General features: G+C 46.1%; 1 protein-coding gene across 2 annotated transcripts in view; it reads left to right on the plus strand.

Moving 5' to 3' along the window:
* The window catches only part of PARVG (parvin gamma), a 55,636-nt gene extending 42,031 nt beyond the window's left edge, over positions 1 to 13,605 (plus strand). For both annotated transcript variants that reach the window (XM_077266605.1, XM_077266606.1), the window contains 3 exons: positions 1,180 to 1,281; positions 12,090 to 12,162; positions 13,430 to 13,605. In XM_077266605.1, coding sequence (XP_077122720.1) covers positions 1,180 to 1,281; positions 12,090 to 12,162; positions 13,430 to 13,515 — 261 coding nt within the window. In that variant the 3' untranslated portion in view covers positions 13,516 to 13,605. The remainder of the gene's footprint in view (positions 1 to 1,179; positions 1,282 to 12,089; positions 12,163 to 13,429) is intronic.
* The last annotated feature ends 467 nt before the right edge of the window (positions 13,606 to 14,072 follow it).

A 14,072-nucleotide genomic window follows, 5' to 3' on the forward strand; every position in this document is an offset into this window, starting at 1 on the left:
GTAGAAGAATATAACTACTATAATACTGACCCCTATGTAGAAGAATATAACTACTATAATACTGCCCCCTATGTACAAGAATATAACTACTATAATACTGACCCCTATGTAGAAGAATATAACTACTATAATACTGTCCCCTATGTGCAAGAATATAACTACTATAATACTGCCCCTATGTAGAAGAATATAACTACTATAATACTGTCCCCTATGTACAAGAATATAACTACAATAATACTGCCCCTATGTACAAGAATATAACTACTATAATACTGCTCCTATGTACAAGAATATAACTACTATAATACTGCTCCTATGTACAAGAATATAACTACTATAATACTGTCCCCTATGTACAAGAATATAACTACTATAATACTGCCCCCTATGTACAAGAATATAACTACTATAATATTGCCCCTATGTACAAGAATATAACTACTATAATACTGCCCCTATGTACAAGAATATAACTACTATAATACTGCTCCTATATACAAGAATATAACTACTATAATACTGCCCTCTATGTATAAGAATATAACTACTATAATACTGCCCCTATATACAAGAATATAACTACTATAATACTGCTCCTATATACAAGAATATAACTACTATAATACTGCTCCTATGTACAAGAATATAACTACTATAATACTGCTCCTATGTACAATAATATAACTACTATAATACTGCCCCTATGTACAAGAATATAACTACTATAATACTGCCCCTATGTACAAGAATATAACTACTATAATACTGCTCCCTATGTACAATAATATAACTACTATAATACTGCCCCTATGTACAAGAATATAACTACTATAATACTGCCCCTATGTACAAGAATATAACTACTATAATACTGCTCCCTATGTACAATAATATAACTACTATAATACTGCCCCTATGTACAAGAATATAACTACTATAATACTGCTCCTATGTACAAGAATATAACTACTATAATACTGCCCCTATGTACAAGAATATAACTACTATAATACTGCCCCTATGTACAAGAATATAACTACTATAATACTGCCCCTATGTACAAGAATATAACTATTATAATACTGCCCCCTATGGATTAGAGTATGGATGTCGGGGAATGATTGAGTATATTTGACCAGAGCTCCTATGTCACTGCAGACTTTGTCTTTTCTGTAGTTTGCAGACGGGGTCATTCTCCTGCTGTTGATTGGACAACTTGAAGGCTATTTTATCAATCTCTCTGCATTTTTCCTGACACCCACCACACAAGAAGACAAGGTACAGTGAGCAGGCTCCTTTCTTCTGTCTGGGAATATTTATGTAGGTAAATATATCTGTCACAATGAGTAATTTTTTAATAGTAGGTTACACATGTCTACATTTTTTGGAGTTTACATTATGCCATAAAGATTGTCAGTTTTCCATATAACCACTAGGGGAAATTTTCGGCAATATTTTGCTGCTGGGTTCTTTGCAGATCATTTGTTGGGCTCAGTATCAGATTGTTTGTGGTTTGGCTTCTGGCACCCCAACCACTCAGCTGCAACAGTGAATGGAGCTGACAAAACATGGCTCCATTCATTATGTAGTGGACATTTTGGGGATTGCAATCCATCTCTCATTCACTTCAATAGGAGCTGAGCTGCAATACCTAAGAATGGCCACTACGCGGTACATGGAGCTGTGCTAATCTGATATTAATGACCTATGTAAAGGATAGACCATCAATATGATAAGCCTGAAAAACCCGTTTAAGTCTTCCTGGAAAATTTTCATGTCTTGCCATAGATTATCAATGGGATTTTGGTCTGGACTGTGACTGGACCATTCACACACCTGAATATGCTTTGATCTAAACTATCCATTGTACCTCTGGAAGTATGTTGATGTCCTGCTGGAAGTTGAACCTACACCTTAGTCTCAAGTCTTTTGCAACCTCTAACAGGTTTTCCTCCAGCATTGTCCTGTATTTTGCTCCAGCTTCCCATTAACTCTGACCAGCTTCCCTGTCCCTGCTGGAGAAAGGTTTCCCCACAGTAAGAATCAGCCACCGCCATGATTACCGGTAGGGATGGTGTTTTCAAGGTGGTGTACAGTATTAGTTTCCCACCACACAGGCAGCCATCACCATGTTTACGGGTAGGTATGGTGTTTTCAATATGATGTACAGTATTAGTTTCCCACCACACAGTGTTTTTCATTTCTTCTTTGGTCTCATATGACCAGATAATCTTCACATGCTCGCTGTGTCCCTTACATAGCATGCGGAAGAAGATGCTCAGGCCAGATGAGACCAAGGTAGAACTTTTTGTGCTAAATGCAAAACGCTATGTGTGGAGGAAACATAACACTGCACAACACCCTGAAAACACCATCCCCACCATCAAACATGTGGGTGACAGAGTCATGATGGGGAGATGCATTTCTTCAGCAGAGGCAGGGAAACTGGTAAGAGTTGATTGTATACATGGCAATCCTGGAAGAAAACCTGTTAGAGGCTGGAAAAGACTTGATACTGGGGTGTGGGTTCACCTTCCAGCAGGACAATGATCCTAAACATCCTGCCAGAGCTACAATTGATGTTTTAGATTAAAGCATATTAATGTCTGTGAATGGCCCAGTCACAGCCCAGACCTAAGTCTCGTTGAGAATCTGCAGCAAAACTTTAAAATTGCTGTTCCTTGACGCCTCCATCCAATGGCACAGAGCGAGTGCGCAAAGAAGAATGGGTAAAAATGAAAAATGTCACCTCTAGATGTGCGAAGTTGGTAGAGACAGACCCCAAAAGACTGCAGCAGTAATTGCAGGGAATGGTGGTCCTACGAAGTATGGACTCGGGGGGGGGGGGGGGGGCTGACTACAAATGTACATCACAATTATCAGATTTATAATTTTAAAATATTTAGTAAACTATGTATGATTTCCTTTACACTTCACAAATACTTGTTACTTTGTATTAGTGTCACATAAAATTCCAATAAAATACATAAAAAAATGTGGAAAAGTTCAAGGGGTATGAATACTTTTATAAGGCACTGTAATAAGCACCAACTCTCATCTCCTTTCTCAGTAAGGGGAAAATCATATTCACTTAATACAGATTTTTCCCATGAATTGATTGTGAAAGTTCAGTTCAGGAGGAGAAATTAGCAAATCTCTCTGATAATATATATTACAAAGTTGCATATTTCCATATGTACTATTAATTTCTGAAATAAAAATGTGAAGGAAAAAAAAAAAGATGAGTCCCTTTAAGGGACAATTATAGTCTTTCTTTTTTTTGACCATCTCGCTGATGAACGTATGTCTATGTAACGCTGTGCAAATAATCCCTCAATAGGTTGTCATATGGGAACGGCACTTCAACTTCAGACTGAGACAAACTCTCTGTGCGCCACCGATGACTTCTTCAGGGGAATTTGCATAAATTACATATTTCCACCTGATTGATGAAATATTCATGAGCCTCTGGCGAGGAACTGTGATTCTCCTGACTCGATGCCTTCCCCGAACAAACATTTTATTTATTCTGTCGCTCAAAATCAAAACATTTGTGCGGATCTAAATATTCTTCAGCTTCCTCCCGTCTGTCATCACCGATGGAAGAGTTCGAAACCTCAAATCAAGCTGTCAGCCGCTCATTGCCTGACTGCAGATCATATAATCAGGCGGGAGGTAGAGGGAAAGCTCTTTGTCTGGGGGAGTTGTGAGGATCGGTACTGATTGAGCAACGTGACTGATGCTTGTCAGTAATTGCAATGATTAGGATGACTCAAGTGATATCTGATTGCAACGTCTCTTCTTCCAGACGCATGGAAAAATTAGACCTTACTAATTCCCAGGAGCAAAAGACCGAGGGGCAAGCCCTGTGATAGGGCTGGCGGAATGCACCGAGTATATTTAGATATTATTATTGGTGCGTTCGCAGCCCAGGGTCCACCGTGCAGGAGACCAACCTGCTGCTAGCAAATGGTGGCACAATATGGCGGTAGAAGCGAACTCTGTTACTTCACAGAGTCAATCAGAAGGGAAAACGCTGTGCCCTGTTAGCGTCACAGGGGAATACAGCTGCCTAACAGAGCAAAAGCAATCAGTGGTCAGGGAGTAACAAGCACACAAACAACTCCTCTCCGGTGGAGCCAGAATTCTAATGGCTTTATGCCAGCCCTGAATTCACCATACAAACTCCTCACCGGAGGTGCCGGTATTCTAGTGGCTTATTTCACTCAGACCCTGACCACAAGCAGAGAAGACCACTGAGTAGCTAAAGCTCATAACAAAAGCTGATACTAGCGCATGGCCGGGCGGCCATGCGAACCTTTTATAGCTGCAGCAACTTCAGGACCTTCCTAGAGGACCAATGGGAGCTGCTACAGTACCTGAGCAACTTCAGGACCTTCCTAGAGGACAAATGGGAGCTGCTGCAGTACCTGAGCATGTGACCCCCGATCTCCAATGAGAGGTCTTACCCTGGGCATGCTCAGAAGGGAAAAAGCAGGACTTAGTCCCAGAGACGTCTGCTCGCCGCTGACCAGTACTGGCTACAATGGCAGAGCCTGGAAGGGCAGCAGTAAAGCCCCCGTCACACTAAGCGAGATCGCTAGCGAGATCGCTGCTGAGTCACAAGTTTTGTGACGCAACAGCGACCTCAGTAGCGATCTCGCTATGCTTGTCACGTACCAGCGACCAGGCCCCTGCTGTGAGATCGCTGGTCGTGTCGGAATGGCCTGGACCTTTTTTTGATCGTTGAGGTCCCGCTGACATCGCTGAATCGGTGTGTGTGACATGGATTCAGCGATGTCTTCACTGGTAACCAGGGTAAACATTGGGTTACTAAGCGCAGGGCCGCGCTTAGTAACCCGATGTTTACCCTGGTTACCATCGTAAATGTAAAAAAAACAAACACTACATACTCACATTCCGGTGTCCGTCAGGTCCCTTGCCGTCTGCTTCCCGCACTGACTGACTGCCGGCCGTAAAGTGAAAGCAGAGCACAGCGGTGACGTCACCGCTCTGCTGTTAGGGCCGGCGCTCAGTCAGTGCAGGGAAGCGGACGCCGGGGGACGCAAAGGTGAGTATGTAGTGTTTGTTTTTTTTACATTTTACACTGGTAACCAGGGTAAACATCGGGTTACTAAGCGCGGCCCTGCGCTTAGCAACCCGATGTTTACCCTGGTTACCCGGGGACCTCGGCATCGTTGGTCGCTGGAGAGCGGTCTGTGTGACAGCTCTCCAGCGACCACACAGCGACTAAACAGCGACGCTGCAGCGATCGGCATCGTTGTCTGTATCGCTGCAGCGTCGCTTAGTGTGACGGGGCCTTAACCATCCGCACAGTATCAGGCTGAACCAGATGCTGGGACTGACGTCTCCGCTGAGCAGCCTCCATTGCGGCTGGAGAAGAATGGGAGACCGCAGCAGAGATGGTTCAAGATTTCCTCTGTGCTGAGGTGGGAACTCGACCCAAAACATTACCCCCCCTCCTAGGGCCCCCTCCTTGGGCCTTGCTACGCTCAAAAGCAGCAATGAGCTGCAGAGCTCAAATGTGCTCAGCAGGCTCCCAGGACCTGTCCTCTGGGCCATAACCCTTCCAGTCCACCAAACAGAATTTTTTGCCACGTACCACCTTGCACCCCAAAATAGCGTTCACCTCGTAATCGTCCGTAGACGAACCCGATGTCCCGACAGATGACTCGAAAACCGGGACATGTATACGAGCTTCAAGAGGGACACATGAAAGGTGTCGATGATACCTAGGCATGGAGGAAGGGCCAGATGGTAGACCACAGGGTTAACCTGTTTGAGGACCTTGAAGGGACCCAAGTAGCGAGGTGCAAACTTAGTGGACTCAACTTGCAGCCTGAAGTTATGGGCGGAGAGCCACACCACAGCCTCCACAGCCCAGTCTGCCACCTTGGAGTCGGCGGAAGACACGGGCATGGGCACAGGGACACGCGGATGCTGGCCGTAATTTAGGAGCAATGGAGTCTGACCGGTGGAGTTGGCTACGGTGTTGTTAAGCACAAACTCCGCCCACAGTAGCAAGGATGCCCAGTCATCCTGCCTGGCAGAAACAAAATGTTGTAAATATGTGACCAGGGTCTGGTTGGCCCTCTCAACCAACCCATTCGTCTCGAGATGATATGCCGAGGAGAGATTCAACTCAATACTGAGTAGACGACAAAGCTCTCTCCAGAATCGAGACGCAAACTGGGGACCCCAGTCACTGACAATTTTGTCCAGCATACCTTGTAGGCGAAAGATATGCTTGATGAACAACGCTGCCAGAGCCCGTGCAGAAGGTAGCCGTGGAAGAGGCACCAAGTGCACCATTTTGGAAAAATGGTCGGTGATCACCCAGATAATGGTGCAGCTGCGAGACTTGGGTAAGCCCACCACAAAATCCATCCCGACCATCTCCCAGGGCCTGTCTGCCACCGGCAAGGGGGTAAAGCAACCCAGCTGGCCGTTGCCGAGGAGACTTGTTCTTGGCCCAAGAGACACACGCCCGAACATAGTCTGCAACGTCATTAGCCATTTGCGGCCACCAGTATGTCCTCGCCAGTAGCTCAGATGTCCTTTTGGACCCAAAATGAGAACCTCCGGACGCAGACTGGATGGTACAAAAGTCTTGCCCAGAGGCACAGACTCTAGCGAAACCAGGGCCACAGTTCTCAGGCTCTCGGTGGGGACAATAAGCCGAAGCTCCTCTTCCTCCTCCTCAGATGATACAATGGAGCGAGAGAGAGTGTCGGCACGAATGTTCTTCTTCCCGGAAAGAAAATGGAGGGTGAAATGAAACCGGGAGAAGAACAAGGACCATCTGGCCTGGCGAGAATTTAACCGCTGGGCTGTCTGCAAGTACACCAAATTCTTGTGGTCTGTGAAGACTTGGAAGGGAAAACGAGCCCCCTCCAAAAGATGTCTCCACTCTGAGAAGGCCAACTTCATGGCTAGCAACTTCCTGTCCCCGATGGAATAATTCCTCTCCGCTGGTGAGAAGGTCTTGGAAAAGAAGAAGCAAGGATGCTTCTGACATTGAGCATCCTTTTGGAAAAGGACTGCTTCAGCACCAACGGATGAGGCATCCACCTCCATTATATATAGCTTATCTACATCGGGGCGATGTAGGATGGGAGCGCTAGCAAAGTGTGACTTAATGGAGTGAAAGGCCTTGGAGACCTCCTCAGACCACAATTTGGGATTTGCTCCCTTCTTGGTAAGGGCAACCAAGGGAGCTACCAAAGTTGAGAAGTGTGGAATGAACTGGCGATAGTAATTAATGAACCCCATAAAGCGCTGCACCGCTTTAAGAGAATGGGGTTGCTGCCAGTCCATCACAGCCTGTAGTTTGGCAGGATCCATAGCCAATCCCTGGGTGGAGATGATATAGTCCAGGAAAGGTAAGGACTCCTGCTCAATCACACATTTCTCCAACTTTGCGTAGAGGGAATTTGCCCGTAAGAGGTCGAAGACTCTGCAAACATCTCTCTGGTGGGAGTCAATATCTGGAGAGTAGATGAGAATGTCATCCAGATAGACTACGACCGAGGTGGAGAGCATATCCCGGAAGATGTCGTTCACAAAGTCTTGGAAAACGGCTGGGGCATTACAGAGCCCGAAGGGCATCACCAGATATTCATAGCGCCCATCCTTGGTGTTAAAAGCCGTCTTCCATTCGTCCCCCTCACGGATGCGAATCAGGTTGTAAGCACCCCGCAGATGTAATTTTGTAAATACCCTTGCTCCCCAAAGCCTATCAAAGAGCGCAGATATCAGGGGCAGAGGATACTTATTCTTAACGGTAATGGCGTTAAGACCCCTGTAATCTATGCATGGACTTAGTTCCCCATTCTTCTTCTGCACAAAGAAGAACCCAGCCCCTGCAGGTGACACTGACTTCCTAATGAATCCTCTTGCCAGATTTTCCTGGATGTACTCTGACATTGCCTCTGTCTCCGGGAGAGATAACGGATAGACTCAACCCCAGGAAGGCTCAGCACCAGGCAAGAGGTCAATAGGGCAGTCATAGGGGCGGTGAGACGGAAGGGTCTCCACAGCCCTTTTGGAGAACACGTCCGCATAGGGCCAATATTGCTTGGGGAGAGAGGATAGATCTGCGGGTACCTCAGTAGTAGCAACCTGAACACATTCCCTCTGACATCTACCCCCACAAGATTCACCCTATCCCAAAATTCTGCCTGTGGACCACTTAATATGAGGAGAGTGGTACCGTAACCAAGGTATCCCTAACAGGACCTCACCAATTCCCTCAGGAATGAAGAGCAGAGATATAATTTCCTGATGAGATGGCGACATGGACAGAAAAACAGGATGGTCTGGTGTGTTATCTGTGAGGGCAGTGTCGACCCATTTACCACTCGTACGGTTACTGGTTGAGCTAACATTACCAGGGGAACTGAGTGACGTTGGGCAAAGGCAGAAGACATAAAATTGTCCTCCACCCCAGAATCCATGCAGAGCTCTACCGAGTGGGTAAATGAGCCTATAATAATTGTCCCCTTAAAGGACAATTTGGAGGCAAACGTCGCCGTGTCCAGTGTACCTCCACCTACTACCACTAGACGCTGACGTTTCCTCGACCGCTGGGGACATCTGGTGTCAAGATGTCCTGACTGCTGGCAAACGTAACAAACCTGGAGTGCACGAGCGGTCCGGGACTTAGATCCCGCTCGTGACACTACCATGGCATCATGTGACTCAGGGGCCTGGACTTGAGATTCCAAAGGTTTGGCGCAGGTGGGAGCCAGCCAAAACCTCTGCGAACACTGGGCTCGCTCTAACCTCCGCACGTGAAAATGGAGGTCAATATGAGTGGACACAGATATTAACTCTTCCAGTGTGGCGGGAATCTCCCTAGTGGCCAGAGCGTCCTTCACGTGGTCAGTCAGCCCCCTCCAAAATATCGGAATAAGGGCTTTATCCGACCACTCAAGCTCAGATGCGAGGGTGCAAAAGTGGACAGCAAAATGGCTGACCAAGGACGAGCCCTGAGTCAATGCCAACAGTTGGAGCGCCCTATCGTGGGTGACACGAGGTCCTAAAAAGGCCTGTTTCAGAGTGCTCAGGAACAACGGAGCACTCTGCACCACATGATTGCCACGCTCCCACAGCGGCGAAGCCCACTCCAACTCCCTGTCCGACAGGAGAGACACAATAAATCCCACCCTAGCCCGCTCTGTGGGGAAACGTGCGGCCAGAAGCTCGAGATGTATAGAGCACTGGCTCACGAAACCCCTACAAGATTTACTATCACCAGAAAATTTTTCTGTCAGCGGGAGGCGAGATAGAGTCGGAACAGGGGTGGTAGTGGGCAAGGTTGCTGCAGCCACGCTAGCAGCCTGAACAGCAACTGCGGTTACATCCACAGCTGAGGTTGTGCGCTCGAGAGCCGCCAACCTACCCTCCAGCTGCTGGATGTACTGCATAGATTGCTGTGTGTCCGCCATTGCTAGCCAGACCCTGGCGCTAGTATTATGTTAGGGCTGGCTGGATGCACCGAGTATATTTAGATATTATTATTGGTGCGTTCGCAGCCCGGGGTCCACCGTGCAGGAGACCAACCTGCTGCTAGCAAATGGTGGCACAATATGGCGGTAGAAGCGAACTCTGTTACTTCACAGAGTCGAACAGAAGGGAAAACGCTGTGCCCTGTTAGCGTCACAGGGGAACACAGCTGACTAACAGAGCAAAAGCAATCAGTGGTCAGGGAGTAGCAAGCACACAAACATCTCCTCTCCGATGGAGCCGGAATTCTAATGGCTTTACGCCAGCCCTGAATTCACCATACAAACTCCTCACCGAAGGTGCCGGTATTCTAGTGGCTTATTTCAGCCGGACCCTGACCACAAGCAGACAAGACCACTGAGTAGCTAAAGCTCATAACATAAGCTGATACTAGCGCATGGCCGTGCGGCCATGCGAACCTTTTATAGCTGCAGCAACTTCAGGACCTTTCTAGAGGACCAATGGGAGCTGCCACAGTACCTGAGCATGTGACCCCCGACCTCCAATAAGAGGTCTTACCCCGGGCATGCTCAGAAAGGGAAAAGCAAGACTGAGTCCCAGAGACATCTGCTCGCCGCTGACCAGTACTGGCTACAATGGCTGAGCCTGGAAAGGCAGCAGTTACCATCCGCACAGTATCAGGCTGAGCCAGATGCTGGGTCCGACATCTCCGCCGAGCAGGTTCCACTGCGGCTGGAGAAGAATGGGAGACCGCAGCAGAGATGGTTCGAGATTCCCCCTGTGCAGAGGCGGGAACTTGACCCCTAACACCCTGGGTAGCAAAAAACCTGAAAGTACATGCTGGGTGGCAAAAACCTGGAGGCCCGTGCTGGGGGGCAAAAACCTGGAGGCCTGTGGTGGGTGGCAAAAACCTGGAGGCCCGCGCTGGGTGGCAAAATCCTGGAGGCCTGTGCTTGGTGACAAAAACCTGAAGGCCCGCGCTGGGTGGCAAAAACCTGGAGGCCCATTTCGATTATTATTTTCATGTACATCTCTTCTGGTTAGGGCTTTTGGGGGTTGTGCAGAACTATTTTTTTTTTTTGCTATTGGCCCAAAACCTAGGCAGAGGCAATCCTCTCCTGTCAGCGATTCAACTGCTCCACGTCCACAGAGCAGCCCTTCTTCTTCCAGGCTGCTCTGTTGGCGAAACGTGACTGCTTATGTCATGCTGATTGACAGCTGACTCCCCGCAGTTAGGACGCGGGGAGCCAGCTGAGAATCAGCATCATATCAGCAGTCACGCATGCCCTGTCAACAGAACAAAGCAGAAGAGAAGCCGTTGCCCTGTTGAACTTTTTCCACCCCTCTTGGCATTTTCTCAAAAAATCAGTGGAGTTTAGTTGAAGGGCCTTAAAAGTTTAACAAAATTTGCACCACAAATTGTCATACTGGCACTCGCTTGGCCACAGATGTTCCAGATTTAATAGGTGGCTCATGTCCTAGATCTCCCACCTTTCACAGTTTCCCATCACAGAGAACGGCTAGATCATTGTACACACAATAAGAGACCTTTGGTCCGTCACTCGAGTGCTTGCCCATCCAGATTTAGGTTGGGTACTGCCATGTGTGATACCTTCAATGCCAACCCTTTATATGACTTAGGGCAAAGGCATAGATCTAACTATAGTGGGCGCAGGGGTTGCAGTCGCACCTGGGCCCTGGAGTTTCGGAGGTCCATGAGGTAACTTTGGCCCATATAAGAAGACCATTACTATTAAAGACCTGTGATAGTTGGGGCCCTGTTGGAAACTTTACACTGGGGCCCACAAAGCTCAAGTTTCGACACTGGGCAAAGGTATGTAGAACTACAATGTACAGGAGGCTCACCAAAAAAGGGGAGAACCTCTAGTCTTGAAACATTTAGGAAATCTCCTAGGTGCCTTAAAATCCTCCCGAAACATCAGGAGAAGCAGAGTATGTAGGTTTTCTGTGCATAATGGCAAAGAGCTTCATCTTCAGACAGAGCCCTGGAGAACATTCATGGTGCGGTAAATGGGAAATGTAGGGGTTGAGACCAGTAAAATGAGGTGTGGTTTCAGCACAATCCATGAAAATATGGCCTTCTGGGGGTGCTGGAGGACTGGAGTTGTCAAAGTGTAAATTATATTATCCCTGGTGGCCTAAAGTAGCAAAGGGCTATAGGGACAATGGCTTTTTGGTGACATATTTCTTCCTGTGATCTTGTAGCTATAACTGTCTAGGATGGGAAGCTTCTCTCGAAGGGTTAAAGCCCTGGTGTCAAGTGGGATACACACTATACTGAATAAGTTCAGATTCTCCTTATTTTACTTTACTGATGATAGGGGTCAACGCATTATGGGTTCGGTTTTTGACGATTGGAGGTGTCCCGTAAGCATTAAGGAGGTGATACATCTTCCCAGGTTACACACCCGTATGTCTGGCCCTTCGAGGAGGATGTACACCCTGTCTACAGATTGACACACCTACTTCAGATTTGCACAAAAATGATTTTTTTTTGCTTTAGGTTTGATTTTATAGTTGCAGTCTATGGAGGCGTTTTTTGTTAATACACTATATTTATGTATTTGTATCCACAGCTTCACAATGTTTCACTTGCCCTGGACCTCCTCGCAGATGAAGGAACCTTAGAAAACCCCGTTGATCCAACAGGTTAGCATTTCAACTACTAATAAATGTATTTGATGTATTTTTTAGAATTCAAATTCAGCAGCTTCAATAAATATTTCTTAAAGATTCGATTCATGGCAATTCGTACTGTCAAAATGACCTCAACAAATATGGCAATGGATAAACACTGCTGTGTTGTCACACACTAGTCTTTTTCATGGCAGGGCTGTCAAGCGCTATCTGTACAGTTTTTCCAGTGTTTTATGGCTTTCTTCCGCTATCTCTTTGGCTGAGCTGTGACGTTCTTTCACTATCCAGATTCACCATAAAACGGCAGCTGCATTCTCTGCTTCTGGTTTTATACTGGCTATCACATTATCCCCTTATTTGGCTATGCAGTACTACTGTATTTGATGTGATAACTGTAAGCCTGCCTGAGGTCATGTACGTCTTCTCTCGTTGATGTGATCTTCTGTGGTGGCCTTTTTAGATAATTTGCACAAAACAAATCCAAATTGTTCAAATTTTCCGGGTTCTGTGGATTGCAAAAATTTCGACAAGAACGTGAATACCATCAATGGATTCACTCATCTCTAATAATGGCGGATACATATAAATATTCTTAATATTCTTATAAAAAAAGGTCTTCTGGAAACTGTCAAAAGCTGCTGTTGACCAACCTATTATTAATATCTTAGTACTTTGAGTCCCCATGGATGCTCTGATGTGACTGCTCTGTAGGTCCACTTTGCTATAAACACTTTAATGGTCTGGATGATCAGACTGTTTAGAGGTCTTCTCAATGCTCTTCTCTTTTCGTCGCTCCCGTGGACTCGAGGAGAAGGAAGCCATCTCTCTTTTCAATCCTACGGCGTCTGTGAATTGTAGGATGGGGTCACTGACCCGCGTTCACATCACAGTTGAGGGTCCTGAGGTGGCCTCTCGTAACTGAGGAGACAATTAGGAAACACTTTTTTAAATGAGGGCATTCAGATTGACTGTAATTCTCCTACCATAGCAAGATCTGTCAACAGCAACTTGCTGATGGTTTCCAGATGAGAAATGCCATAATTTTTATTACATCATTTTTATGTAAAGGATTAATAGAGCCATCATAAAAAAACACACAAAAAGTTAAGAACAATACAATTTTCTGAAGATCTCCTATAAGAGTCTACACAATCATCCAAGTTATGAAAATCTGGCCTAAGAAGATGAATTATCATCCTGGCGTCTGCTGACATTTTACACTGAATTATAAAGCTATTTTTTAATCTATTCTTTTTTCCTTTTTCTTCCCGTTCCCCAGAGATTGTAAACGGAGATTTAAAACCCACCCTCCGAGTCCTGTACAGCCTGTTCCTCAAGCATAAAAAAGCCTCAAAACCGTCATGAAGATGGATTTTGGATAAAGTCTCGTCAACTGATGCCGGGGATGAGATCGTCTTATTTTTTACATTTTGATTTCATTTTTTTTTTTTTTTTTTTTTTTTATAAAACACGTGGAAGATGGTGATGATTTCCTTCAAGAGATGGAAAGACGACGTAATCTGGGTGATAAATGAGCTGCTGGTTTATAGCTCAGGGGCCTAAACAGAATATATTTTGTTAAACCAAGTAGGACAGCACGAAACATCTCCATATGCCCCATTACCAAGAAATAAATCTATTTTTACTCCCTTCATGTCCTTGATATACCGTAACTAGCTGTCTATGTATAGACTTTATATACAAGGATTATGCCCCCTCCACACGGGGCCCACGGAAACCTGGAGCCGGCCCTGCCTCCACATCCCATCTCCAGGAGCTTTTCTGACCTCCCATCCTACATCCATAGACATTAATATGGAGTTGGCCCTTCTGAAGATATTATGGCTCCTGTTCTTCTGTGAAGGGTTTCTAAAAGATTTTGGAGGCATCTGTAAGGAATTTTTGCCCCCTTCATCCAGAAG

This window comes from Ranitomeya variabilis, chromosome 5 (genome assembly GCF_051348905.1).
Source record: "Ranitomeya variabilis isolate aRanVar5 chromosome 5, aRanVar5.hap1, whole genome shotgun sequence".
Classification (NCBI taxonomy): domain Eukaryota; kingdom Metazoa; phylum Chordata; class Amphibia; order Anura; family Dendrobatidae; genus Ranitomeya; species Ranitomeya variabilis.